This window comes from Anarrhichthys ocellatus, unplaced genomic scaffold (genome assembly GCF_004355925.1).
Source record: "Anarrhichthys ocellatus isolate YVR2014 unplaced genomic scaffold, GSC_Weel_1.0 scaffold35, whole genome shotgun sequence".
NCBI lineage: Eukaryota > Metazoa > Chordata > Actinopteri > Perciformes > Anarhichadidae > Anarrhichthys > Anarrhichthys ocellatus.
The window spans coordinates 4,598,392-4,625,095 of record NW_022280065.1 but is presented as its reverse complement, the minus strand read 5'-3'; the positions used below and the strand labels follow the sequence as shown (position 1 = coordinate 4,625,095).

General features: G+C 40.9%; 4 protein-coding genes across 7 annotated transcripts in view; all 4 read left to right on the top strand.

The window, feature by feature from the left end:
* The window catches only part of LOC116393773 (nuclear transport factor 2-like), a 3,958-nt gene extending 3,270 nt beyond the window's left edge, over positions 1 to 688 (top strand). The window contains exons 4-5 of one of the 2 annotated variants that reach the window (XM_031866374.1): positions 100 to 198; positions 411 to 688. In XM_031866374.1, coding sequence (XP_031722234.1) covers positions 100 to 198; positions 411 to 527 — 216 coding nt within the window. In that variant the 3' untranslated portion in view covers positions 528 to 688. The remainder of the gene's footprint in view (positions 1 to 99; positions 199 to 410) is intronic. The other variant, XM_031866373.1, reaches the window with a different exon arrangement.
* A 234-nt stretch (positions 689 to 922) lies between these two features.
* rrm2b (ribonucleotide reductase M2 b) lies at positions 923 to 5,480 on the top strand. The gene is made up of 9 exons (XM_031866371.1): positions 923 to 1,075; positions 1,781 to 1,930; positions 2,237 to 2,353; positions 2,519 to 2,652; positions 3,065 to 3,159; positions 3,565 to 3,698; positions 4,044 to 4,148; positions 4,305 to 4,418; positions 4,715 to 5,480. Exons 1-9 carry the CDS (start codon positions 1,028 to 1,030, stop codon positions 4,865 to 4,867), a joined length of 1,050 nt encoding a protein of 349 aa, XP_031722231.1. The 5' UTR covers positions 923 to 1,027; the 3' UTR covers positions 4,868 to 5,480.
* A 167-nt stretch (positions 5,481 to 5,647) lies between these two features.
* Positions 5,648 to 12,947, top strand: mtdha (metadherin a). Of its 2 annotated transcripts, none has more exons than XM_031866369.1 (12): positions 5,648 to 6,123; positions 6,965 to 7,063; positions 7,156 to 7,267; positions 7,512 to 7,679; positions 7,848 to 7,898; positions 8,187 to 8,348; positions 9,132 to 9,209; positions 9,376 to 9,447; positions 9,641 to 9,768; positions 10,047 to 10,157; positions 10,304 to 10,403; positions 10,538 to 12,947. In XM_031866369.1, exons 1-12 carry the CDS (start codon positions 5,773 to 5,775, stop codon positions 10,603 to 10,605), a joined length of 1,500 nt encoding a protein of 499 aa, XP_031722229.1. In that variant the 5' UTR covers positions 5,648 to 5,772; the 3' UTR covers positions 10,606 to 12,947. The 2 variants fall into 2 exon arrangements, with proteins under 2 accessions (XP_031722229.1, XP_031722228.1); XM_031866368.1 differs by having other exon boundaries at positions 9,129 to 9,209.
* A 2,299-nt stretch (positions 12,948 to 15,246) lies between these two features.
* On the top strand, positions 15,247 to 25,465 carry laptm4b (lysosomal protein transmembrane 4 beta). Of its 2 annotated transcripts, XM_031866664.1 has the most exons (8): positions 15,247 to 15,558; positions 16,674 to 16,791; positions 18,317 to 18,390; positions 18,485 to 18,607; positions 18,898 to 18,996; positions 20,669 to 20,764; positions 21,189 to 21,219; positions 23,386 to 25,465. In XM_031866664.1, the coding sequence occupies exons 1-8, from the start codon at positions 15,466 to 15,468 to the stop codon at positions 23,571 to 23,573; spliced, it is 822 nt and encodes a 273-aa protein (XP_031722524.1). In that variant the 5' UTR covers positions 15,247 to 15,465; the 3' UTR covers positions 23,574 to 25,465. The 2 variants fall into 2 exon arrangements, with proteins under 2 accessions (XP_031722524.1, XP_031722525.1); XM_031866665.1 differs by lacking the exon at positions 21,189 to 21,219 and having other exon boundaries at positions 23,386 to 23,562.
* The last annotated feature ends 1,239 nt before the right edge of the window (positions 25,466 to 26,704 follow it).

The window sequence follows — 26,704 nt, the reverse complement described above, 5'->3', positions numbered from 1 at the left end:
GTGTGTGTGTGTGTGTGTGTGTGTGTGTGTGTGTGTGTGTGTGTGTGTGAGAGAGATGGTACAATTTTATTAATAAATGCTATTGTTTCCAATCCACAGAGTTTGCCATTTAAGTCTATTAAGCACATTATCACAGAACAAGACTTCCAACCCACTATGGACAGTTCTATCTTCATCATGGTGTTTGGACAGTTGAAGGTAAGCTGGAACCTTTTAGCACAAACTCAGTCTGGTTATCAACTGGCTGTCATTGCTAATTGTCTCAAAACATTTTTACTTTGAATATTGCATGTATGATAAAATCATTTTTGTAAATAAACCCTGTGTGATGTATGTATAGTACATTTCTGCTTTAGCTTACATCACAATTTAAGTAATCATTGTGCTAACGGATACTTTTTCTGCAACAGGTAGACGATGATCCGCCAATGGCCTTTCATCAGGTCTTTATGCTGAAGAGCATGCCACCCACATGGGTCTGCACAAATGACGTGTTCCGGTTGGGGATACACAACATACCATCGTAGCGATCGGATTTTTATTGGTTAACACACATTGAAATCCGGCACAGAATTCATACAATGGTTAAGCTGTCATTGAAAATACAAGGGATTATATGCAATAGTTCCTCCGTGTTTATAATAAGCATGCCAATTGTATTAAATATGTCAAATTGCATTCCTGTCCAATAAAAGGATTTCAGTCTGAACTTCTGGCTGTATTTTCTTGTTTTACTCCTTGTGTTCATGACAAAGACTGCAGTATGATGAGTAGAAGGGAAGTGAGTGGGTGTTAGGAGAGTGTAGCTTAGTCAAGAGGGGGATTTATACCATTTTACTATAACGTTAGATTATGAGGTTTTGTAATATAGCAGGCCTTGTTTATGAGCACTAGAGGCGCTGCACCTCCTGTGTGGTTTAAAGGGTTTAACCAACAAAGCTACACTCACACACTCAATGACATGAGACGGACTACAAGCCGGAAGAAACGAATTCTCAACACCGAATGACTTAAGACTTCTCAGGAAATGGACGTGATCAATTTAGATTTACGATCTGATGACCTTCAAGAGTCGGTAAGCAGCTTCAGTACACTAACGTTACTGTGGATTGTAGAGGATACGTAACGTCTGGCGACATAACGAGTTAACTTACATGGAGGCATGTTAGCTTTAAGGTAAAGACTTAACTAACTTAACGTTACATGAGTTTTAAGTTAGTACAGATAAATAAACATTTGAGCTGTTTTAAATGTGGCCTTGTCTGCTCGCGTGACGTTAAGCTAGCTAGCCTAACTGTCAGTGACACAGTTGAGGAAAAAAAATAATAATAATGTAACCGAGCGTCTTGGGTTCGTGTATTGCACTTATCATACCGTAAGAACTGGAGTCGGGAGATTAGATTGTGTACCAGCCCACGGCTACTCTCTTTATTGTTTCTTCTTAAGCCCGAGGCGAGAGTTGCCCCTTTGCTACGGCAACCCTCAAGGGACATATCAACAGTCAACACCCGAACAACAAACATGAGAGTCTGTTACAATAATAATGATGTTAAATTGGGTTAAGCAGTTGATATAAAGTGACGAAATAGAAACGCTAGCAATTATAATTAACGTTAGTTCTCTAAATAAATAAAAACGAACTTATATTTGGCATGTCCTTTGTTTTGGATGTTTTCTTTTTAATACAATTGAAGGAAAAAATCCGTTGAGACACATGATAAAATACCAATGATGTGAGGTGAAATGGTGTTTACGTATACTGTGTTGTGGCTCTTTGTAGAAAGACCCAGACTCCCCAAATGTGTCCGAGAAAGAGGAGGAACCTCTGCTCCGGGAGAACCCCAGACGGTTCGTCGTGTTCCCCATCCAGTACCCCAAGATCTGGAAGATGTACAAGCAGGCACAGGCCTCGTTCTGGACGGTGGAGGAGGTGGGTACCAGCTATTCTGCACCAGGAAATATGGTCATTTTAGTGTGTATTCAGTTAGTTTAAAGGGGAAGTTTTACTGTCCAAATGTACCTCGATGAGAACACAACACAAAAACACTTAACTTAACAGTTTCATTCTATTTGAGGTCAAATAAATACTAATGAAGTAACAAAAAAGATTATTCCCACAAAAGTACTATACATGTTGCTGCCCTCCACAAAAACTAAAATAAACACGGAGTCATCCACCTCACCAACCTGAACAATCTATGAGACAGGCCTGTGTACTGTTGATGTTCTCTTTCAGGTTGATCTGACCAAAGACTTGCCACACTGGGATGGTTTGAAACCTGAGGAAAAACACTTCATCTCCCATGTCCTAGCCTTCTTTGCTGCAAGTGACGGCATCGTCAATGAGAACCTGGTGAGGGATTTCACTCGGCTGTAACAGATGTTTTTGGAGATTGTGTGCAATAAAAGAGAAGGAACACAGCCACTAATGGATTGAGATCAGATGATGGTTTATAATAGAATAATGTGCCGGGGTAAAAGTCTTTTTTCGTATTGATGTTTCCGTCTCATCTGACAGGTGCAGAGGTTCTACCAGGAGGTTCAGGTCCCTGAAGCTCGCTCGTTCTACAGTTTTCAGATCCTCATAGAAACTGTTCATTCAGAGATGTACAGCATGCTTATCAACACTTATATCAGGGAACTGAAAGAGAGGTTAGTTTTTCTTCTCTCTTTGGTCAAGTCCTCCCTTCTGATGCTCAGTGGCACTGGTTAGATGGTAAAGATTGCGTTCCTCGGTGCCTTTAGAGCAAGTGCAGAACCATACTCGGACAAGTTCTCCCTATATAACTAATTTGATGAAGATTCAATGTACCTACAGACGAGGAAGGCAACAATTTCATGGCCACTTCATCAACAGGCTATTCATAAAAAGTATTTGAACTCCATGTTTTATTGTTTTACAATATGTATTTTGTTTTACACGTTCAAATTCAATTCACTGTGTGGTCTCAATAAAACAAAAAGGCAAGAGTCAGTACTTTTCCTAGTCAGGCCACTGTATTTGTTATGCTGGTGATATGCGTTTATAGCTAAAGAGTCATTTTGTATTAATTGTGTGTTTCAGGGACTATTTATTCAATGCCATTCAGACGATGCCTTGTGTGAGACGAAAAGCAGACTGGGCCCTCCAGTGGATAAATGACAGCAAATCCACATTTGGTGAGGAAGATTGTAGCTACTACTATAAATGGAAAAACCTCTTAAGAGGCTAAGTAGTCTCTTAACTGTGTGCAGCGTTCAAACAATCCATACCAAGTCCAGATGCGTTTTATGTCAATTCTTAAAACAAAAGGAATTATAAGCAGTAACTGTACTGGACGGTCAACAGAAAATATCGGAGCCTAGCTCACCATCTCTGTCTGTATCCCACCATCCAAGTGAGCAGATTCATAAAGTGAAACCACACCCCTGTGCCAATTACCTGAAGTGATAGTAACCAAAAGAACATGTGCAGAGATACAACATCCAAACATATTTGAAATCACATAATGATGGGAAACTCTCACCCAGAGGAGCCTTCCATCATCTGTTACTAATAGTCGTTTTGACACTTTTTGCCCTCAGGGGAGCGGATTGTGGCTTTTGCGGCAGTGGAGGGCATCTTCTTCTCTGGCTCATTCGCTGCCATCTATTGGCTCAAGAAGAGAGGATTAATGCCCGGCCTTACCTACTCCAACGAGCTGATTAGCAGGGATGAGGTGAGATGAATTCACAAACAAACAAAAAAAAACACGTAGTTTAATCTGTCAAAAGGACCAACAGTTTTGACTGCAGCTGGAATAAATTACAGTGGTGTGCAAAACGGGGATTAGGACTTAAATTGGCTACAAATCAGAAATCAGAGCCAGTTCACGGGGGAAGTTTAAGTTATCCATGACATCCTGTAGCACATTAGATAATACACCATATATAGAAACTCATTGCTCTTGCATAACACTAAGGTAGCTATTATGTTGGGACACTTTTGTTTGATACACCTGTGTAGAGGTTAGGCTGTGTTTTTTTTTTTTTAACTCTGACATGTATATTGATGTGTTTCCTAGGGCCTGCACTGTACCTTTGCCTGCCTGCTGTTCAGCTACCTGGTGTATAAACCATCAGAGGACAGGGTGAAGGACATCATCACCAAAGCTGTTAGCATTGAGCAGGTGAGCTAATGTTGGAGGGAATATGCTTAACTCTACACATTATACATTTTTGAATGGTTATTTTACTTTGTTTACATCGACTCCCATTGCAATAGACCAAAATCTTGATAACTCCCACCAGTTCTGTTCACAAACACGTCTTGTTCGTTGTTGCAGGAGTTTTTGACAGAGGCCTTGCCAGTGGATCTCATAGGAATCAACTGTTGTCTGATGAAGCAGTACATCGAGTTTGTGGCCGACCGGCTTCTCGCTGACCTCGGACTGGCAAAGGTAATTATCATATAATAGAAATAATGAAAGCAGAATGGTCATTACTCATTGAACCCCTTTATACTGCGGTAGCTGTTATGTTAACGCAGAAGACTGCTGGGTTGAGAAGAATTGAAGTCCCACTATAAAATCTAGAGCTTTGCAAAAATGACCATAATGACAAATGCTTTACATCATTTCTGACAAAATAAATGTAATTTAATAACTTAAATAATAGTTGTGTTAATGAATTGTATTTTATGTTTGCCGTTTGTAATGGTGTGAAATGTAAGTAATCTTTTCTTCTCTAATCAAAGGTATACCAAGCGGAAAATCCATTTGACTTCATGGAGTCCATTTCACTCGAGGGGAAAACCAACTTCTTTGAGAAACGAGTAGCAGAGTATCAGAGATTTGGGGTGATGTCGAGCATGGAAGACTGTGAATTCACTCTGGATGCAGACTTCTGAAATGGAGACGACATACTGTTGCGCAATATTTATATCTATTCATTTACTTTGAGCAGTTACTGTCAAAAGTCTCTTTTCAATACTATCACAGTATTACAATGGACAAATGAATGGATGACAGGTTAAAGCTTTTAAAGGGATTGAGAACTAAACCTGGACTTAATTAGCAGCCAATACAGTTTGCAAAGTGAAACGGAGTAAACAAATGGATCCTTCAAGCCCTTCTCATGGCTGTTTTTCTTTTTACCATTACAATGCAGATATGTAAATAACATAAAACACAAGTTTTGGTTAAATATAAATATCTTGATTCTGATGTACCCAATTGGATATTTGAAGTGGCAATCTCAAAGATTATTTAAATACATGTCTATGCTATACACAAAATGGTGATTGAAAAATGCTGTTCTGTTTAATTGTATTGTACACACACAACAAATAGAAAAATCTCAAATATAATTTTTAAATCAAGCAAGACTGAAATCTTAAGGATTGCCACTTTAATATCTACAATATATTTTATCAAGTCTGCAGTTCTGGCAATGGGTTGTTTTGTCATTTTGTATGTACATTAAAAATGTTTTTATCGTAATTAAATAGTATTTGTGATGAATTATTGCATCATGCAGCAGCTTTATTTACAAACGTTGGTGACTTATGTCAGTTATAAACACGGTGTGATTATACGGTTTAGGTCTGGTTTAATCCACGAAACTGGCTGATATTGTGGACTTTCAATCTGTAAGAAGAAATCAGTGGTTTACAGACTGCTGTGAATTCTAGTTTTGTTGTGATTCTCCCAGCAGTCAGATCCGATTAGCCACTCCTCCGTTAGCATACGGACGCTGCTGCCAATGATAGCTAACAGTTAGCGTTAGCTTAGTGTTATCGCGATTTGGGGAAAGATGGCTCGGGACCTGCGAGGTTTTGCGCTAGAAAAAGCCGAGCTGCTTTCCAGCCATTTGAAGGAGCTCTTGTCTTCGGGACAAGGATATGTCCGGGATCAATTCGGGGTGGATTTTGGTCTGAAACCTGACGTGTACCCGTCGTGGGTCATCCTGTCCACGGCCGCGTCGGGTCTGCTGCTGCTGCTCGGTCTGTCCTGGGCCGCCGTCTGTGGCTGTCTGTTCGCCGGGAAAAAGCGGGGTTCCCCGGGCATCCGAGGCAACAGTGAGCCCGTCAAGGAGGCTAATTTTGCTCAAACTGCCAAACCAGAAGAACAAAAGAAGAAGAACAAAAAGAAACTGCTTGAGAAGGTACCGTGACCCAGTTGCGTACAATCACGGCTAATCAAAACAAGTGCGTCTATTCATTGACGTGTGAAAAAAACAATTAACTTCGTCTTAACGCTTAACAGAAGTGTTTATTCAGTTAACATTAAAAAATATATATATACCCTTTGTATCCTCATTGTATCAAAAAAGTTATGTGTAATGTTAGGTAGCCAGCTTTGCTGCCTCATACACATTAGCGTTACAGCCCACTTTGTTTAATAAACAATAACAAGCTAACGTTACCTAAGGATAATCACGTCCATATTGATAAAAAATATATCAGTTAACGTTAGCTAATTATACAATGAATCACGGCTTCTTGCTGAGAAGTGGATGCTATCTATCTAGCTAACGCTAGCTGTGTGTAAACGTATCCTAATGACGGGCCATTAGCTAATGATGGTTTATGCTAGCGAGTTAAGGCCTTATCGTAGGCCGACACCTGAAGTCTGATGAATGAACTGTAGCCTACTTAAACTGTGGGAAATGTCACGGTTATCACACATCTGCGAACACGGTTAACCGCTTATCAAGCTGTAGTCGTCACTATCGCTGAAACATGAGTGCAAAACTAACGGTGCGTTAGATATTCAGACCACAGCCAGGTGTCAGGTGTAACCAGTTACCCAGATTACAAGTTAACTGCCATCAAATGTGTCCTGTGTCGTTTTAGTAACACAAGTAGTAAAAACCTTAAATGGTTTAAATATAGCGTATATACAACACATTTAGAATTCAGATTCATCTTGAAATTAAAAGGGAGTTAGATTATTCTGCTAATTAAAGCTGTGTGGAACTAAATTTAACTCTTATTTCCCCCCAGAACACTCAATCCAATGGACAACCAGTGGCAGCAGCTCAAGATGCAGTTAAAGTGACAGAGGTTGTTTCCAAGCCAGCCCCACAGATCAAAACCGAGAAGGTACGTTTGAGCAGCTGCTGCCAACATTAAGTGTTTTTTTTGTAACCGCCGTACCTTTTTTCAGTATAACTGTGGTTTCTCTCCATCCACAGGTGCATGAGATACAGGCCCCAGTGCAGCTGAAAAAGAACAAGAAGAAAACCAAGGCAAATGTGAAACCAGTCCAGCATGCGTCTACAAATGATGGGAAGGAACCCGATGATGGTAAGATTCAACTGTCAAAAGGGAAATTTCATAACAATGTCTAATTTTTAACTGTTTCACCAAGTACACACCCCTCCTGATGTCAGTAATCACAACCTTTTTTCCTGTCGTAGCCAGCCTCTTAGTTAAATAGTCCACCAAATTTCATTCAGAGTCAATGACCTAAAATACTTCTTTATCATTGTTGTGCACATGGCAAGTCGCCTAACGATTTTATGTTGTTGTTGTTTTTTCTGTCCACCAGGTGCATGGGAGACCAAAGTCAGTAACCGAGAGAAGAAGCAGCAGCGCAGGAAGGACAGGGGCCCCGAGGACTCTGGAAGCCCAGGAGGGGTGGAGGCTCCCAAGAGCAATGCAGAGTCCCCCACGGCCGCAGCACCTGCCAACACCAAGAAGAACAGAGGAAACCATGGTATTCATCAGTGTGATGTGGACATTTATTTAGCATACGGTGTTGCCAGGGCTAAGCTTCTACTGCATGGAGAGGCTTGATGGGATCAGTTCACTCATGCATAAATGAGAATTATCTTGTATTATTGAAAGTTTCTCAAGCTTATTGTTTTCCCACACTTTGTTTCAGAGTCCTTGCAGTCAAGAGCTGCTGGAAAGAGGGAGACACCTAGTGGAGCGGGTAAAGACAAAGACAAACCGTTACTTTGTGTGACTGAGATGGGGAAACGATTCAACGGCTCCCTCTTTTGTCTTGATTTTGTTTTCTTTAGTTTCCCCAGCAAAGCTTTGTCTAATATTAAGATGAGATGTAGGATATACGTGAAGCTGTCTTCCTGGGTTTGGTAACTGAACAAGCCTGTGTATACAATGGTTTTATTTTGGTCTGAGCTCTAAAATACAGAAGCTGCTAGACTAAAGAAAGCTTCCAGTCTGACTCCCTATCCTCCCTCAATGTGTGTCCCCACAGTGTCCTCCAGCAGGAGAGAGGAGCCTTCAGTCAACGGTGGAGGTTGGACTGATGCGTCACGTCAGATGGGTGCTATGGAGGGAAACAAGTGGAGTGCCGTCCCCACTGCTACCCATTACAGGGCCCCACCGAAACCTCAGTCCTGGGGACAGGAGACACAAGGTACTACCTGGACCAGGATGAACCTTTTTTTACACAGCGAATATAGAGTATCCAGAGTCTAACGATTGAACAGGGGGATTGATCAGTCCCAGAATTATTTAAATGAGCAGCAGGATGATCAGAGATTTTCATCCTATAATTTATCCTTTTCATCCAATTAAACACGGCCAGTTTGACTGCTAACATTTTTATATAAAAAAAAGAAAGAAAAAAAATCTAAATAAGATTGAATTTCACTGAAATCAAAGTAATTTTAAAAACTACATCCAGCTAAGCCATCTGCTGGACAGAAGTGGTATTGTAAGATACATTTGTGAAGGGGCTGTGTACGCAGGAGGTGGAATCATTGAAACTCTTAAGTTGAAATCAACTGCTAGCTCAACAAAGACACCCACAACACAATATTACAATGTGCTTATTTTTCTAAGGTGACATAACCTCAGGTATTGCTTTCTGGAAAAGTGTAGAGTGATTTACTGTAAACGGAGCAAAGCATTGCAGCTGTTATATGAAAGCACTGAAAATGGGCATCGGGAAATAATAATAATCTGTGATAAAACTCTAAATAAGGCCTTGTTTTTACAGCGATGGAATATGTTTGACTGTGGAAGGCGTTTTTATACTTTTAATTGAGTGACGGACAGCACACAGCGTTTTATTCCATTGATTCTTTGAGTGTAGAAAACAGTCTTTAAAAAATCTGAGCTCTGCTGTTTGTCTGCCAGAACAGCATTGCAACCATATATAATCAGGATGTGTGTTTCTGTACGTTCTCACCAGCAGCGTGGAGTGGCATTGATGGCCGGATAAAGACTGACCTCAACCCTGTGACCTTCTCCATGCTGGGACTAAACACCACAGGTTGGTGTTGTGATCAACAGTCGGCTTTATCACCCTGTCACACCACACTCTACCTCCAGGATGCAGCTTTTATAAATGCTTCCATTTTTTTTTTTTTTCTAAACAATGACTAAATAAGTTTTTTTTGTTTTTTTTTTCCCCTTTCACTGTCTGGCTGTCTTCTTAGACCCGATATCAAACTCCATGGAGCTGCAGTGGGCGAGGCCTCCTAATGTTGATGATGAATGGTCTGGATTCAGTGAGTATTTCAGCAAGCCACTCCAACGCAGCCTTCTGCATAACAGCAGATTATAAACAAAGAAAAGTCTAAATGTTCCGATGGTTTTGTGAGATGAAGTGTAGTTTTGAAATTAAATCCAATGCGCAAAAGTACGCTTTTGAATTTGTGATGTTGTATGTCACTGCCATCCTGATGATGTGGATGATCTTAGATGGGATGGCAACGGGGGACCCCAGCTCTGACTGGAATGCCCCAGAGGAGCACTGGGGAAACTACGAGGAGCCCCCTGTGTTGGTGACACCAGCGGCTCCGCTAAAGGAACAGCCTGTCCCCAACAAGGTATCACTGACACTCACCCACGTGGCTTATCACGTCTGTTAGACTTTTCTAAATGATCCCTTTGCAAGGCCTAAAAGTCCTTATAACAATAAATTTGGCTTTTTATATTCTGGATTTTATTGCCTTGTTTATTTATTTTGGCACAGGCAACATAATGCCTTTGATCCTCTATGGTGATTCATATATTCTTGTTGTTTCCATCTCACAAAGTACCTCTTCTTTCTAGCACGGACATCACTGTTACCAGAACTTGTTCATGTCTGTTTCTGTCGTGGCAGGTATCGGAGGATGAGAAGGACACCGACGATCCTTCCGGTGGAGCAGACAAATCCAAGAAGAAGAGGAAAAAGAAGAAGAAAACAGAAGAGGAGGCTGCATCTGAGGCTCAGGCAAGAAAAAAAAAAAAAAAACATCAAGCTGTCAGATTAATATCTTGCACTAAAGTATAAATATTTATTCTATTTAATTGTGTATATATTCACATTAAATGTAGGCTTCTCTGTTTTGTAATGTCATTGCGGTTCTTTGATTGTAGACTGTGAGCACAGTGACCCCGGTCAACGCAAAACCCAAACACCAAGAGCCTCCTGTCATGGCCGCCAAAAAGCAGAATCCCAGCACATTGTCCTCTCAGAGTAGGTGGCTCACACTTTTATATGCACTCGCAGTGAGGGGGCGAGTCACAAAGAGGACACGCATGTTCCAACAGTAACAATGAGATGGTTGTAAATACAACTCTCTTTATTTTTCCTTTTGACTCTACTTGCAGAGAAGTCCGAGCAGACCGCGGATCCTCCGAAGGCCTCCCAGAAGAAAAAGGTCCGAAGGGAAACATGAAGTCACACAGCTCCAGAAGAAGCATATGCAAATGATTGTAACACATGTCACATGCAATAATTACCAGGTACAGAGTTTCTTTTCTGAGATACATTAACAGTTCTTTAGTTACCGAAACAAAAAGAATAAAAGCAGTGGCTATCACCTGCTTGGCTAAATATAGTGATGAGCTGTGGTCCTGTGGACTGAAATCTTAACTAATTTGCACTATTTGCTTCAAACTGCAACCAGAGTGGAGTTCCTGAGGGAGGTGGAGGTTCATGTTCATGTAATTATCTTTTATGGCATCAAAGGTTTTTTTCTTCTTTTTGTTTCTCCCCCCCGTCCACAGGAAAATACAAAACAGGTTTTATTTTTTTGTAATATCAAAGTAAAAGTTACAAGAGAAGGAAACCGTTTTGCTCCCCAGAATATTGCACTTTCTTTTGTTTGCCTTGCTTCTGCCCCGCTATCAATAACTGAAATGATTTTACAGAGCGATGGCCTTTAGAAGACAAAATTGTGTCTTTGTATTTTCCTTCGTTCTCTGGCTGAGGTGTGAGGACTACGCCCTGGCAGTCGGCCATGACAAAACCCTGAAAATAAACCTACGTGTGACTGCCGGGACAAAGTCCTGATTTGGCGAATCTCAGACTGCTGAATTACTTTTGCTCAGAAAAATGCGTTTTGTACCTTTTTTACATTGTCGTCGCTGTGAGAAAGTATTACCACACGGAGCCGGTATGGACATGAGAAATGACCGACAACTCTTTCAACAAACAGATTACATGTGGGTGTTAAAATAGGTTTGCCTAGCCTTTTAAAGTAATACCTCAAAAACATCTATCCTTGCAGTACGAACACTCACTGCCTGTAGGCTGTGTGTTTCTAAACGCTCCTTTATGAAGGACGGCAGCTGTTATCAGGTTGTTTCTTAAAAACAAAAAAGTATTTGGTCATAGGAACTTACTCCACAACCATCCCTGCAGCGTAATCCACCTCTTAACTGTCCGTCCGTGTGTTTGTATGTTCAATGTTTTGCCACAATCTGGCTAAATACACTCCTGTCTGAGCTTCAGAGCAGTGTGGAGAGTCATAGCGAGACACTACAGCAGTGTAGTTCGCCAGATTTTCTTAAAACTCTATCAATCCAGAATACACTTGACAGCTGAAACGTAACTAATTTATCAGTTATGGATCGGATCTTTTCTTCAAAGAAGACGCTTAATTATGAAATTTGGATTCACACTGAGGACTGTAGAGCACAGTAACCGATATGAACCACCAGGAGGCAGTGTAATGTGAAGTAAGGGAGTGGGGGGGATTATCCCATAAAGCAGTAGCACTATTAAGTATTGTCCCCCTGCTTTTATCACTCTGAGTGTGTATCTGTCTTTATCTGACTAGACTGTGTTGACTTTCTAGAGACTTAACTCTCCCCTCTGCACTTTTTTTTTTTTTTTTTCCTCTCCTTCCAGTTCTGTGCTAGAGAAAGCCATGCCATATGTACAGATTGTGAGGGCTTTTTCCAGTTCTGTGGTTGCACTGTGCAAAAAGCTGTATCGAGTTCCCTTCGATGTTGACTTGTTTTTTTACTACCTTTTTGCAGAATGTGAAATGTATAATTTTGGGCGGTTTAAGGAGACACCCAGGATTTATGACGGGGGGGGCTTTTTTTTTTTTTTAACTTAAACAGAATGAGTAATGGTGGATACATGATGTAGAGCAGCTTTAATTCCACTTCAAAGTTAATTTTAAACAAGACACACACACACACAATTACAAACAAATATAAAAGGAATTTAACTCCGTTGCCTTAACCTGATGTTGTAAAGAGAGTGCATTGGCATCCTTTTTTTATAGTTTCCAACCAACTGCAAGTTTTGATGTCAGAAGTTAATTTAATCTTGCATGACTTTGATAATAGTACTTCTTGTGTACATGAAATGAATGATCTCTTGCTTTAACTGTTAGTACTTGCTTCTGGAGTACCACTCAGTACTCGAATAGCTTTTTTTAATGAGACGAATTGCAGCTTTTCTGTTGGCACCCAATTTAGCGGACATTACCGGGAGTCCAGTTTTGTTGAAAGTCAAAGAGCCTCGGTGCATCCAGGTGTTGATTGGCTGCTGGTGATGCATAGTTCTTAGAGCTGATGGGACACGATGATACGTCGCTGTGGCTTCAGGCGCCCTTTTTCTGTTTCATTTCTACTGATGATTAAAATGGATTCAATCAATGTATTTATATACTTGTCTCTAGGACATGGTTATATCAATGATTTTAATTTTTTTGGAGAAGATACAAATGATATTTCTATGTTTGTTTGGTAAAAATTACAAATAAATGAGAATTGCTTGATATTACCTTGTCATAGAAATACATTTTTGTCTCGACTGCACACTTACTAAAACTATGGTTTGCATGATCCATTCATGTTTTGTTCTAGAAGCCTAAAGCTTAAAAGGAACATACCAAAAGATGTATAAAGATAGTAAATCAGTTTTTATCCTCAAGACGCACTGATGATTTTACCACCTTTAATCTTTTTAATCCAAAATAACCTTAAAGTATGAATTCGAGGCCTATTTTTGCAGCGGAATTCCAGACAAGCACTACTGATGTAAATGATTCTTTCTCCCTCTCCTCTGGCATCTTGTTTTCATGTTTTCTCTCAAACTAATCCCAAATCTGTGATTAATACAATGAGGATTCACTGTGTCATGGAGCAAATCTGTGTGAGCAGCCAGTGTTGTGATCGTCCTGACGCCAAACCGCATGGTACGCTCCCAGAGCCTGACCTCCTCCATCTCATCAGTCTCGCCATCTCTCCATCTCTCTGTTCATTTAGGATTTACCCGTTTTTAATCTCTGTCAATCTCTGGCTCACTGTCTATTCACCTTCACTTCACAGAGATATCATGTTGTTGTTGTTGTTTTTAATCATTCTTCCCTGCCAGAGGATTGTTGTACTCATCAGTCCCGTTTGTGTGTGTGTGTGTATATGAAAGGCCGCTATGTTACTAGTAAAGGTCACTCTCTAATGGGTGGTACTGCAGTTGCTCAAACCCCTGCTATGAAAATCACTCGCTAATGCTGTTTGAAAAAAAAAAAAAAAGATCCATCCAAAGTCCCACGTGTTTGAAACCCACTGGCTTCTCACAGAGTTCTATCCTGAAACAAGTCAGTAGAAAGCGGTGACTATTTACAGCCAAACTAACAAATCAGTTCACCCGAACACTGGCTTTGAGATTGTATTGTTCTGCGGGTCTGACAAGAAAGGATTATAAGACTTTGTATTTCCAGTCAGTATGTCAAAGCTCTCTCTCTCTTTACACATACGTAAATACATCTGTTTAACATTTCAAACGCACTCTTTTGAAGTAAGTTAAATGGGAAAATGTTTAATGCTGGGAAAAAATGAACCATCCGTTGGTTAAGTCTTCTTCAGATTGCGTTCCAGCATTTATAAGAGGTGGCAGTCTGGTCAGTATTAAGTCATGGCAGGAGAGGAAAATCCCCTTATGTGACGATGATGCGGTCCACCCACCAGAGCTTAGAGCTGTTGTCACCGGCCCATCTGTCAGGCTTGGTCCAGGATGTTTGCACAGAGACAGAGTGACATGAAATGAAACGCTTGTTTTCTTTGTTCTAACACTGCAATAAAACACATCAATCTGTAGTCACTATATTTAGTTTGAGAGTTCATCAAAAAGAGAAGAACAATGCTATCGTGGTGACATCATCTCAGTGTGCTGTAGGTCTCGATGTGAATCAAACTGGTGTCAAGAATAGATTGAGCTAAATTAACATGACACTAATTGGGCCACCGGCCTTATTTTTAGAGGATGTCACTTGCTTCATGCAAAGTGTAACAGCTGTATTGGAGCACGGCCAGAGCAAGGTCCATAATTCAGCCCTGCACTGGAGACATGCAAAGGCCTCCGGCTAAATTAAGTCCTGTGTTTAAGGACCATAGTAACATATGAGTTATACATCTGCTTAATCACTGATCACAAAAAAGTTAGGTAATGTTTTCAGGGCATGTTCAGGGTTACATTTGTCAAAATTCATGGAATTTTCTTTGATGTGCAAACTTTTTCTTCTTGCTGAGGTTTGAAAATGGGAGTCAAAAACAGTAACTCTGGACTCGTGGCTCCCGGCCAGTTTAGCTTGTGACTCGAGTCAGGTGATATTGACTTCTAATCCTAAATTCAACCCAAAAGTGGCTTTACTCTGTCTGACTTCTCAAATTAAAGAGGTATGGTTTACGACCTTTTATCTGTTTGGTTTTGGGGTTTTTGGTCGAACTTTTCCAACTCCCATTAAAACGCAACACAAATCATAACACCCCATGGCATATCTTATACCAGTGTCATTGAAAGAATGATCTCTTTCAATGACACTGACTTAAATTGAATATACCCAACGCATGCATGAACAAATTCACACCCACACCAACCACTAATTACATTGAGGCTGTCAAAGTGTTGATACACATGTTGGGGAGCTATATCAGACCATTCAAATTCTCCCAATTAAGAAACCAACACTGACGAAAAAGAAAAATATCTTGTGCGATTATAAATCATGTGGCATCCATCCCTCGCATTTTGGTCAGAACCCCCCCCCCCCCTGGTCACGTGACTCCCGGGGATGAGAGAGCCAGATTAACGCTCCGTGTTTGTCAGGAGTCCACACTCGCAGAAACAGCAGAAACATCGTCTCTAACATACACTGGATGTGGCGGTCCGAGCACCAAGGACGCCAAGTATTCCACCTTTTTTTTTTTTTTTTTTAGCACGTTGTAGCTTTGAGTAATTCATTTCTTTCTTTTGGTGGCATTCATAAAATAACGTGAACATCGCAGCAGGATCAACGATGATTTCTCCGTGGGACCGGTGGTACTCGACGAGCTGCTGCCTGTGCTGCCATGTACGGACAGGCACCATTATTCTGGGGATATGGTACATGGTGAGTGAGGTTTTCATTCGATGTCAGGCACAAATGTCCACAAATACAGTAAATATGTACAATATTAGATTGAATAATTGATAAATATCGATTGCGTTTGACTGAAATAGCTCAAATAGACAGCGAAGTTACTGCTGTTTTTCATTTGTTTTTGTGATTTGCCATTTTGAGGATGTCCTCGGGTGTTAGTGGATACATATAAACTACAGTGTTAGTTAATCAACCGCCACTATTTCCGATCAAAGCTCTTATTTATAGTATATATATGTATGTATTTTAATGAATATAGCATCAGCACATAAGATATATAAGCACAGTTTGTAACGTTATTCATTATAAGCTACCTTTAAAGTTAACGTTCACTTATTGTTGTGCTGAAATAACAACTTTTACCAGCCCATCACATTTGATTTGTTCTATATTTGTAGCGGTTTAAATATAGAGTTTGCTTCCGGTTTTAACCACGGGATAACCTAAAGTTGCAAACATAGTTCAGTAAGCCTGTTAAATCCCCGACCTTTAAGTCCCACTCTCTTCTGTGACCCTGCTACTAATCAAGTAGACGTCGTCCAGCCAATCCCAGGAAAACAGACTTTATGTTGCCTCCATGAGGTGTTTTGATATCCAACACTGACGTACAGGATCATGGTCATTTCTTCTCATCGTGCTGGTTGGGCAGATGCTGCACTGAACCTGTGCAGCAGTTCTACAAATCTCAATTTCACACATAACAGTTTTCTTTCTAGCACCTGATGTTTTGCTTTTCTCCATTTTTGTGAATTCAATTTATTTAGTTTGCACAAAACAAGCACTTTGAATCTGCATTTTGATTGGTATCTTTGACTTTCTCTAATAATTAATCAGCAAAAGAACCAATGGAGTACTTAATAATATGAATAATAACAAATTGAGCTGTTGGCCTGTATCATATCATAAAGAGTAACTCATTCAAAAACCTGTCTAAAACTTTTTCATTTCAATTACTTTCGTCACACTCCAAGAAAAAGCTCCGATCCATCTGATCAATTAATTCAGGAGGTTAACCCAAGAACCTAAAAAAGGGAAAACTCCAATATGAAATGTATTGTTAATATCGATCTTTATTTCCCCCACAGCTCATCAATGCGGTGGTCCTACTCATCTTGCTGTCGGCTCTCAATGACCCGGTTCAATACCGGTACCACCTCACCAGCACTGAGCTGGGAACTGACATCGATGTCATGGACGATGCAAGTGAGTGCAACGAATCCCCTCAACGCTACATATCTGACGTGGCATATCATGGATTAGATGTCCTCAATGAGGCGTGCTTGTTATTCCACATGAAAAGAAAAAAAATACCCCCACAATAATGCCAAAAGACAATTTATTTCCATTTTTATTGCATGGTACACAATTTAGATAAGGAGTCTGTGTGACCTTAGTGACACAAGGTGGCTAAAAAAGTTGAATGACATCCTAAAACTCCAACACTGTGTTGGTCTTCAGTGCATTTATCTCTTCCCAGAGCACATATGTTTAATTTAATGTTGATGTTACACAGCTTGAATCGTCTAATAATAACACTCTAAGAATGTGAATACAAATGTAAGCCATATCAAAATAGTACAGTTAGTACATATCCAGACAAAATCAATGTTCAATGGCCCTATTATTTGGGGTTTATCTCCCAGCTCTGTATGACAGTGGCCGTACAAATCAACAGCACACACATCCCCATGTGTTTCTGCAGCTCTGAAATCCCCTCTCCGTTCTGCCCACCACTTCTTTTCCCACAGTGCAGCTCTCAGCACAGACACAGCTGAGTAGGCTCGGCTCCATACAGAACACATCAGCGTGAATGCGTGTTTTCAGTATTTTCCCCCCTCCGGCAGCTATCATCGTCACAGTCGCCTCTGGAGCACCGCAGACCCCGTCACTGGCTACTCTGATTAAAAAAAAAAAAAAAAACGACGAGCTCTAATTCTCTATCGGATTTAAAAGGGCCGTCTTGACTGATAGCGTCGTGTGGACGACTTTTTTTTTTTTGTAGGTGTGGGGTGGCAGTGCATTTATGTCTGCATGTGTTGTTCATATATAGTATGTGTTAACATCTGTCCTTGTATCCAGTGTGTGTGCGGCAAGGGAGGGATTAAGATGGAAGGGTATCATCATTTCCTGGGTCTTAACACGGCATCAGTTCTGTTCAAGGCAATGTTGCTGGGTGCTCACCAACAGTCACGATGATGTACAGACGTGGCTCTCCGTCCTTCATGAGTCATGGAAATTGAAATGTTTTCATGCTGACAATGCTGAGAAAAAAACCCCACCAGGGATGTATTGATTCCACTGTTTCACAGCTATTACTGTTTCTTGATAACTGCTGCATGGTGAATTTTGGATCCCTTTCACCAAACAGGACACATGCAGATATCCTGTTTTTAACTTGATGTCAGTGGAGCCCTGTACTACTGACAGGCATCTCGTCTGTCAGTTTTTACGGCTGTAACGTGAACGTGAGAGGGGTGTTACATTTGGCACGTCTTGCATAACAATTAGCCACATGCTGCTGATCATGTTTTGTCCAAGGCAGATTGACTGCTAAAAATAGCGAGGTTACTTAAGGTGCTTTTGTTTTGTAAAATCCACGTCCTCGTGAAGACTTTTGGATTACCTCAGTGGACTTAAGAGTTCAAGTGAAATATAATGGCTGTTTTTCCACTAAACTAGATTATCTGTTCTCACATTGTTGTGTTTGTTTGTGTTTTTGCTTCTACAGATATCTGCATAGCCACTGCAATATCCCTGCTCATGATTCTTATATGTGGCATGGCAACATATGGTGCTTACAAGGTAAATAAACAAACGATCTGACCTTGAAAAACAACAACATCCTGCCCTTGTTCTTACTGGCTTTCTTCATCTATTCTCAATCTCTCCCACATAGCAACATGCGGCTTGGATCATTCCATTCTTCTGCTACCAAATCTTTGACTTTGCCCTGAACACACTGGTAGCCATAAGTGTGGTTGTTTATCCCAACACGGTGCAGGACTACCTCCAGCAGCTGGTGAGAACTATTTCCCTTCAACAGCTACTTTTAAAGACTATACTACTACTACTGTTATATACTTCTGCTACTATATCGTTTTGACTTTTGACTATATATATATACATATACATATAGTCAAAAGACCAGGCATAACACAGGTCTCAGATGCAGCTTAAGAGTCCATTTAACTTGTTGGTTGTTTAGGACTGATGGTTTTGTCAGGTGCTGATTTGTAAAAGGACACTTCCTGTCTTTTGTTTATCTTCTGACATTTATTTATGTGATTTATATCCCTCCCTCCCTTCCAGCCGGGGACATTCCCTTACAAAGAGGACATCATGTCCACCAACAACATGTGCCTCATTTTTGTAGTCCTCCTCTTCATTGGCTGCATCCTCTCCTTCAAGGTAAGCCCACAGAGTCTCTTCGTCACTGCAGATTCTCCCAATCTGCCCATCTTTGGCCTTTTTGTTTTGGATTTTGTAATTGAATCCACAACATCCCTCTGAATGACGTCCAAACAGATGAATAGAAAAACGGTATACTTTGAAAATGAATTGATGATGCAACACATGTCTACACATTACACCCACACACTGAACATTTGTTCTCTGAACTGCCCTTTTTTATAGATTTATTCATCGTATTGCAACGTGATTAAGGCAATTAAGTCTCGCTCTGTGCACACCTCATGCAGTATGAACCATATGGCATGTGTAATGAAATCTGCCAGTGTGAACAATCCCATTATCAATGTTTTTTCATGAGATTACCACACAGTCAGAGAGCAGCAGGTCAGGGATAACAGGAAACAAACTCCTGTCAAGCTAACTCCCCCTTAATGCATGGATGACTCTCTAGGCGTAGCTATGCTCTGGGACGAGATGGGACAGGAAGTTCCAGTCATCTGTACAATCAAATCAGGTCGTTTCTTCTCCAAGCTCAGATTGGAAATGCTCTCGGCTGACGTCCGAAGCCAGAGCCGGGGTTTTATGATAGAAAGCAGCCACTGGAAGATGCACTGCTGGACTTACAGAGAGAGAAGAGTTATAAAGGTCATGTCTCAGGCAGAGAGCCTTGCTGCACAGAGTACATGGGGCAGTTGAACTACTTTTTTGTGTGTGCTATAAACATAAATATAATCCTGAAGTTTGCCAAGCTAAATGAATAGAATCCCATTTTTATTGATAGGCTGCACGTACAGTATACATTGGCTACTGTGCCGATGATAGTTGAGTCAGTTCCCTGGACAAGGGCCAGATCTGAAACCTCGGCTCTCAGCACAGAGGCAGCACCTGCTGAAGTTCCTGCCGAAGCCAACACTTGACTGCACTGAGCATACATGACAGATAGAGACAGGCGGGAAGAAGGAGAGCTGGAGAGAGAAGGGAGGGATGCGGCAGATAGAGAGACGCACATGGACAGACGGTTGGATGGATACAGAAACAGGAATTATATGGGCAAGATGGTCAAACTCAGACTTTGTAGCGATGCGCAGCGCCAGCCTAGCACATTGTCGTTGTGATTGAAAATGTTAGAGAGTTGGTATCACAGCGAAGAGGTCACCTCAGCAGATGGTAAAGTGATTGGCGAGCAGGCAGTCTGGTTACTTGGTCAGTCGGTTGCGCTTACTGCTGGCGTAGGTACCGACACAGCGGGCTACTCACACACACACACACACACACACACACACACACACACACACATACACAATGAACCTCCTGTTCTTCTGCCAAGCCAGACGGACCTAAACCCCAGTGCTACCATAGCTATACTGAGGGCAGGAGATGCCTGCTGAGTTGCCTTGGCTAAAATGTTAATGGGCAACCAAGAAAGGCAACATTGTATTTGTACAACTGTATCAAATTGTCATGTATCCCTGACCTTCCTTGTTGCAGAGGTAGCTAATTTATCACAGTTTTCATCACATAGTGACGTGATGCATGTCTGCCGTCAGCATCCCCAACCTTGATGAATGGATGACATCATAGCAAAGCAGCCTCAGTAATAATGAAAAGTGGAGACAATGCTGTTGAAGTTCACTGTGTGGTCTTTGTTTTTGCACCTCTCCGGGGACAGGCCTACCTGATTGGCTGTGTGTGGAACTGCTACAGATACGTGAGCGGCCGGGGCACCACGGAAGTCCTGGTTTACGTCACCACCAATGACACCGCGGTGAGTAATCACATCCACCCTCTAGTTCCTCAGCCTCAAGGACACCCTGAAAATCACCCTCACTCACGTCATAGTATAATTGCATTTGTTGCAGCATTGATTTATTTTGGTGGCTTACAAGCTTTCGGTTCATTTCATAAGGGGAAGATAACTTCCATAAAGGCTTTGAAGTGTTTTTATATCACTATGCATGGAGATAATCGGGGCGGCGGGCCAAATTGATTCCAAATTCTAGGTATTTGCCCCATTGTACACAATCAATGGGGCAAAACAAATGTGTGCTTGTGTATGCAAAGGCCTCCAAATTTCAAACATTGGGGCAAAAATAGCCCAAAATTACCCTGCTTGGCACATTAACTTTATTACAGTCTATCCGATTCTATGTTCAGCTGTGAACCAAATTTGCTTTTGTATGTTATTGCAGCTCAATGAGTTGATACCTCTAAATGTACAAGGTAAGGATCGTAGGCATTACTTGCACCATTATGATTATAGAGCGTGAATTGTGCTTAGAGCAGCAATTTAGAGCCTGAAAAAATAGATTTCATTTTTATAACTATTAAATGCAAATTCTCAAACAACTTCGTTAACCCCAACCTCACATTTGAGAAGTTAAATGAATCCATGTAACGCAGAAAGACAGGAAGGGATTTTTTGTTCCGCTTGGAAAATCATTTCACTGACAGACGATTTCACAACAATTAATGGATTGTTTCAATAAGAAGAACAGAAAAAAATCTGATCATTTATCATCTGTATCTGTATATTTACATTCTGTATATTAAGAAAAGATATTTTATTCTTTGCCTGTGTATTTCGTGGCAGTCAAGTCATTTCCCATATCAAATAACTTTTCCATTCCAAAGAGGTTCAGGTTAGTGAGGTCCAGCGATAAAATCACCATATAATAATATAATATCTGTCATGTCACAGTCCTTACATACATGTACATGTGAAGATGCTATGTGTAGTATTTTAACCGTTAATTAATAATTGCCAAATAAGAAATGACACCAGATTGAGAGAAGTCAGAACCTGCAGTTAGAAATGTTCAGGATTTGCTTAATATGAAGATTAGCAAGAAATTGAGACCTATTTATGGTGATTAAATAAAAATGATATCCTATATTACCTACACATATCACTTTAGGAGATGTATTGCAAATTATCAGTAGAACTGGGAAGGTGAACGCAGTTATCCTCTGTTGTGTGACAGTCAGTGTATTGACATTGGTGCTGTGAGTAGCAGCACTGTAGGTGCTGTAGGTCGTGCTGAGGTGTGATTGGCTGGCTGTGTAGAGCCGGGTGTCGTCCATCCCACTTGTCCCCTTCAGTGTTGACTCATGGGCTTTCTGAGAGGCTTTAGCATAGTCACGGGTTTCCATTTGTCTGTCCGTCTGTAATCCTCCACACTGATACACAAGACATTAATCTGTTTCTCTCAAGCTCTCATCTCAATACATAGCACCTCATCTGCATGTCGCTTTGTCCTTGTTGTTGTTGTCGTGGCCCTGCTTCACACTGCTGACGTTTTTTCAACTTAAGAAAAAAAAAAGACTCTTATTGCAGCAACTAATCCAGTAGTGATATCATATTGTGTATCATGTCACCAAATATCGTGTATTATGTGTCAGTCAGGAATCTTATGAACTTAATATTTTTAGCAAATGTGTTTTGGGCCCAAATCAGAAACCAAGAACACACAGCGACCGAGGCAACTAGGTCAGAGCGAAGGCCTCGGCACAAGCTGTGTGAATTTTAATTGGAGAAGTATTTAAATGCAACAAATATCTGCAGCTCACCTTTTTACGCAGGTTAACCTCATAAAAGCATGAATAGTGACGACATGGTTTTATCACCGCATTCCTTCTCTCCGCACACAGAGCTGAATGAATAGAGCGCCCCATCTATTTCTACTATTGGAGAGCCAGCAGTGTGTCTGAATGGCTTTTTACTGCCTCTAACATCAAGTACCCAGCTGCTTATCTGCCGTGCTTTTATATAAATGCCATTAAAATGCACAAGGGTCGTCTCCCCCCCCATCCCCCCTCTCTCTATATATCTCTGTCCATCCTCCTCTCTTCTTCTGGACATGTTACATAATTGTCTGCTTGTCCGCTTCATTTCAAATCCTCCCAGTGATGTGTTTGGCGGGCCTCCCTGGCTGCTTCACAATTCCATCCCCTCCGAGCATATTCTCTCTCTCTCTCTCTCTCTCTCTCTCTCTCTCTCTCTCTCTCTCTCTCTCTCGCTCGTTCGCTCTCACTGAATTAGCAGCAGTGCTGGTTTTATAACACTAACAACATTTATAGAGAAAAACCCTCTGATGGAGAGAACACAATCTGGCCTCTAAAGCCCAGGCATGTGTGTGGAAGTTATCCTTGCAGCTAGAAATGTATGAAAGAAGGAGAAGAAACCTGCAGCAGTTACTTGGGCTGTGGCTGAAATCACTTCCTATTTTCAATATACATTAACTGTATCTTAATTCTGAGTGTGTGCATGCCATTTCTGCATTTTATAGTGTCCTCACAAAAATTGCCCAATCATCATAATGGATAAAGATGTATTTGAGGTATGCTTTGAAACTGAAAGACGCTTTCTGGTTATCCGTTATGTTTCAGGTTCTGCTACCACCGTACGAGGAGGCCTTTGCCATACCGCCGAAGGAGCCCCCTCCCCAGTATATGGAGGCATGAGTGACGTCCTCGCAAGACCCCAGCGCTGGCTGGAACATGCTGAAAACGAGACAAAAGTCTTAGAGGCTGGTTTCAGCTTGGATTCCTGCCAACCTTTGATTAGATTAGGGTGACCCTGAGCCAGTATTATCATCAACCGTTCCCCTCCACCACCAACACTCTGGTCGTTGTGACGTATTTTCCTCGCCTCTCGTCTCCTCTGTCCTACTCGAGGACAGTATCGCAGCAACTCCAACCGCTACCGACGCTCCCTCTCTTGGCAGCTGCCGTCCCCTGGCAGCATGTCAACTCTTGCACCCCCCCTGAACACTCTGTCCCAACGTAATTTGCACTTTTCTTTGAGTGAAACGTGCACCGGTTTGGCCACCAACTGTTAATCCCCCAATACTGTGAATCTCCCTCGCGGTCTTTGTCTAGAAACTACCTGGAGAGAGAGAAAGTGACAGAGAGAGGGAGAGGGAAAGCGACATACATGATCAGTTATGCAAGAGCACTTTTTTCAGAAATTGACAAATTCCTTCGTTGAATGTAATGTCGAGGTATTTTTGTATGACATTTTTGTATAACAGTAAAAAAAACGGAGAGAAAAGGGAGTGAGTAGTGAAAGGCTTTCCTCTTGTGATATCATACGTGTACTGCTGTCGCTTGTCCGGCAGGAAATCGTTTTGTAAAAAGGTTTCTCGACCAGTATCAACACCGTCTTCCTTTTCTATCCATGTAACTCACTGTCTGTGAACCTGTAACCCACTGACTGCCAGTGAAAATCCTTCTTCATCCATTGATTCTCAATCAAAATATTCCAGTTTGCCTTCCTGTCCATTTCCTGTCCGTTCCGAGATCTCGAAAGCTGAGAAAGACATCAGTGTAATTTGAAGCACACAAACATAAATGTTTCTCACGCGACAGACTCGCACCCAAAAAGGCAATACACATACTGTAAAATCTAACATGTGCAAACATGAGTGTGTTAAAATGTCTGTCTTGTGTTCCCATCGAGCTGCTCTATTGTGTGTGTGTTTTTTTTTTTTTTTTTACATGGATCATGGTGTATAATCTGATCTTTTTAGTTGAGCTAACTTAGCTGGACTGAGGGCATTTTCCTATGAAGGCGGCGCAACATGCTGGCTGTACATGCAGAGACCGTTTATGTGTTTGCCTGAGTGCTATGTGTGACGTTATGATGTAACTCCTTGTACCTTTTATATGTAGTAACATTTCCTTTGCACATGCAGTGATGTAGTGTTGTTGACATATTTCCTGCGCTGGTGATTTTTTTTGAAATTAACGATGGATGGAAATCTAAAGCACTGATTTAGCTTAGCGTAGTAGCACAAAATCAATATACAATATATGAAGCTAGATGCTTGTCTTTTGCCTAGAAATATTCAGACAATTATCAGAAATAATAATGGAACAAACGATATTAGATAAACCTAATCCAATTCTTTCCAATAATTCCTGCGTAGTATGTGCTGTCGACTTCAGACTATGCATTCAACAGCTGATACTAATACTGTAGTTCATAATGTAGCCAGACATTTGTTGGCCCTTTTGTCATTTTCCCTTTGTGAATTTTGACCACTGCTTTTGCAAATCCAACAAAGCTGAACATTAAATTGCACTTTAAAGTCAGCGTGAGCTCAGTGGGAACTGATGTGTTTTTGTTTGTGTTCACCTTTACCACAGTATGCTGTAGATAAGTGGTTCTAAATATGACCGGCCACCCTCTTCTGGACGGTACAAGCTTCTAAAACACGACATCAGTCTATGTTGGCATTGTGTGATGTGACCGAAAAGCTGCCGATTGTAAAGTGACTGAAGGAGGATTTCAGCTGCAGGGTTTAGAGAAGAGGCTTGTACAGTATCTGGACCAGTGGATGGCTGATGTGTCTCATTTTATTAGAATCGCTTCATTGCTCCATTGCTTTCCATTCACACACATCCTCTTGTTGGATCTGCATGAGCTCATGTCTTCAATTGTCAATAATAAAAAGCAAAATCAGCCGCTGTCTGCTTCTGGATTCATTAATTGAGTCAACAGTTTGTTTCTTGAAAAGAACCAATAAAAATATTCAGAAATGTACTGTTATTTATATGTATATATATATATAAATAATTATTTTAATTAATTATTTATATTATTTAAATTAGCCATGGGGGTAAGAAAATGGCATATTATTGCCACTAACTTTTTTTCATAATGAATCTATTGTTCTCCATCTTCTTGTTTTAAATCAAAATTAATCTTCAACATGGACCTCTTTCTTTTTTCTTTTTTTTTTTACAGCAGACACTTTAACACAGGTGTCTCTAATAACACTAACGATGACTCCAGCATGCATAATACCAGCACCCTAAAACCATGGAATTCAGCCGTCGTTAATTTAATCATTTACACCTGTGCTTTTCCACTTGTGCCCTGTGAAATGTTTTTGCAGGCGTGGACCTGAGGAAGACCAATGTTTGCTGGTTAGTGTGAAACTGAGTGCTAAACTGAGATTCAGAATTGTCCAATATGGAGTTATGTGGAGCTGACTGAAGCTAAAATGCTGTTCTCATTCAAACTACAGTGTCTGTATCTTGGGATAGGGTTGTTGGCATCTTAGGAAAAAACACTCGATAAGGCACAGTGGTTCACCAGAGGCTGACTGGGTTGATTCAATGCCAAGAAATGACTTCTAAAGCCACATCTAATGCTAATCCTTTGTTTTAATTTAAAAGTAACATTTATCACAAAAAAAATGATAAATAATATATACAAATTGTACACTTAATCTACTTAATATATATTGCCATAAAAACAGTCAAGTTTTGAGAGTATGACTGTGATGCTGATCATGTGCGTACATCCTGCTGCCCTCGGAAATTCAGTGTGAGAGGAACAAGCTGGCAGATCAACAAGGATTTACTCGCATGCCTCAAAATGGACGCTGGCATTACCTTGGGTCTGACAGCAGGCCACCAGACAGACACGCTCACGTACTTTCTGCCACTGGGACGGGGCAGGAGGAGGGGGGGGGAACCCAAATGGGTCACACTCTGTCTCTTTTCTTGCTTGTTGGCTGCAGATAGAGGGCTGTACAGTGACATCCGCTGTGAGAGGACACAAGAGCCCTAGAGTGTTTTTGTAAAATCTGTCTGCAGACTTTGTATGACCTGGAGAGCCTTTAAATTGTCATTTAAAATGTTCTTATCACTAAATACAATATCTAGGATATGAATAAAGATTAGATATTTTTGAACT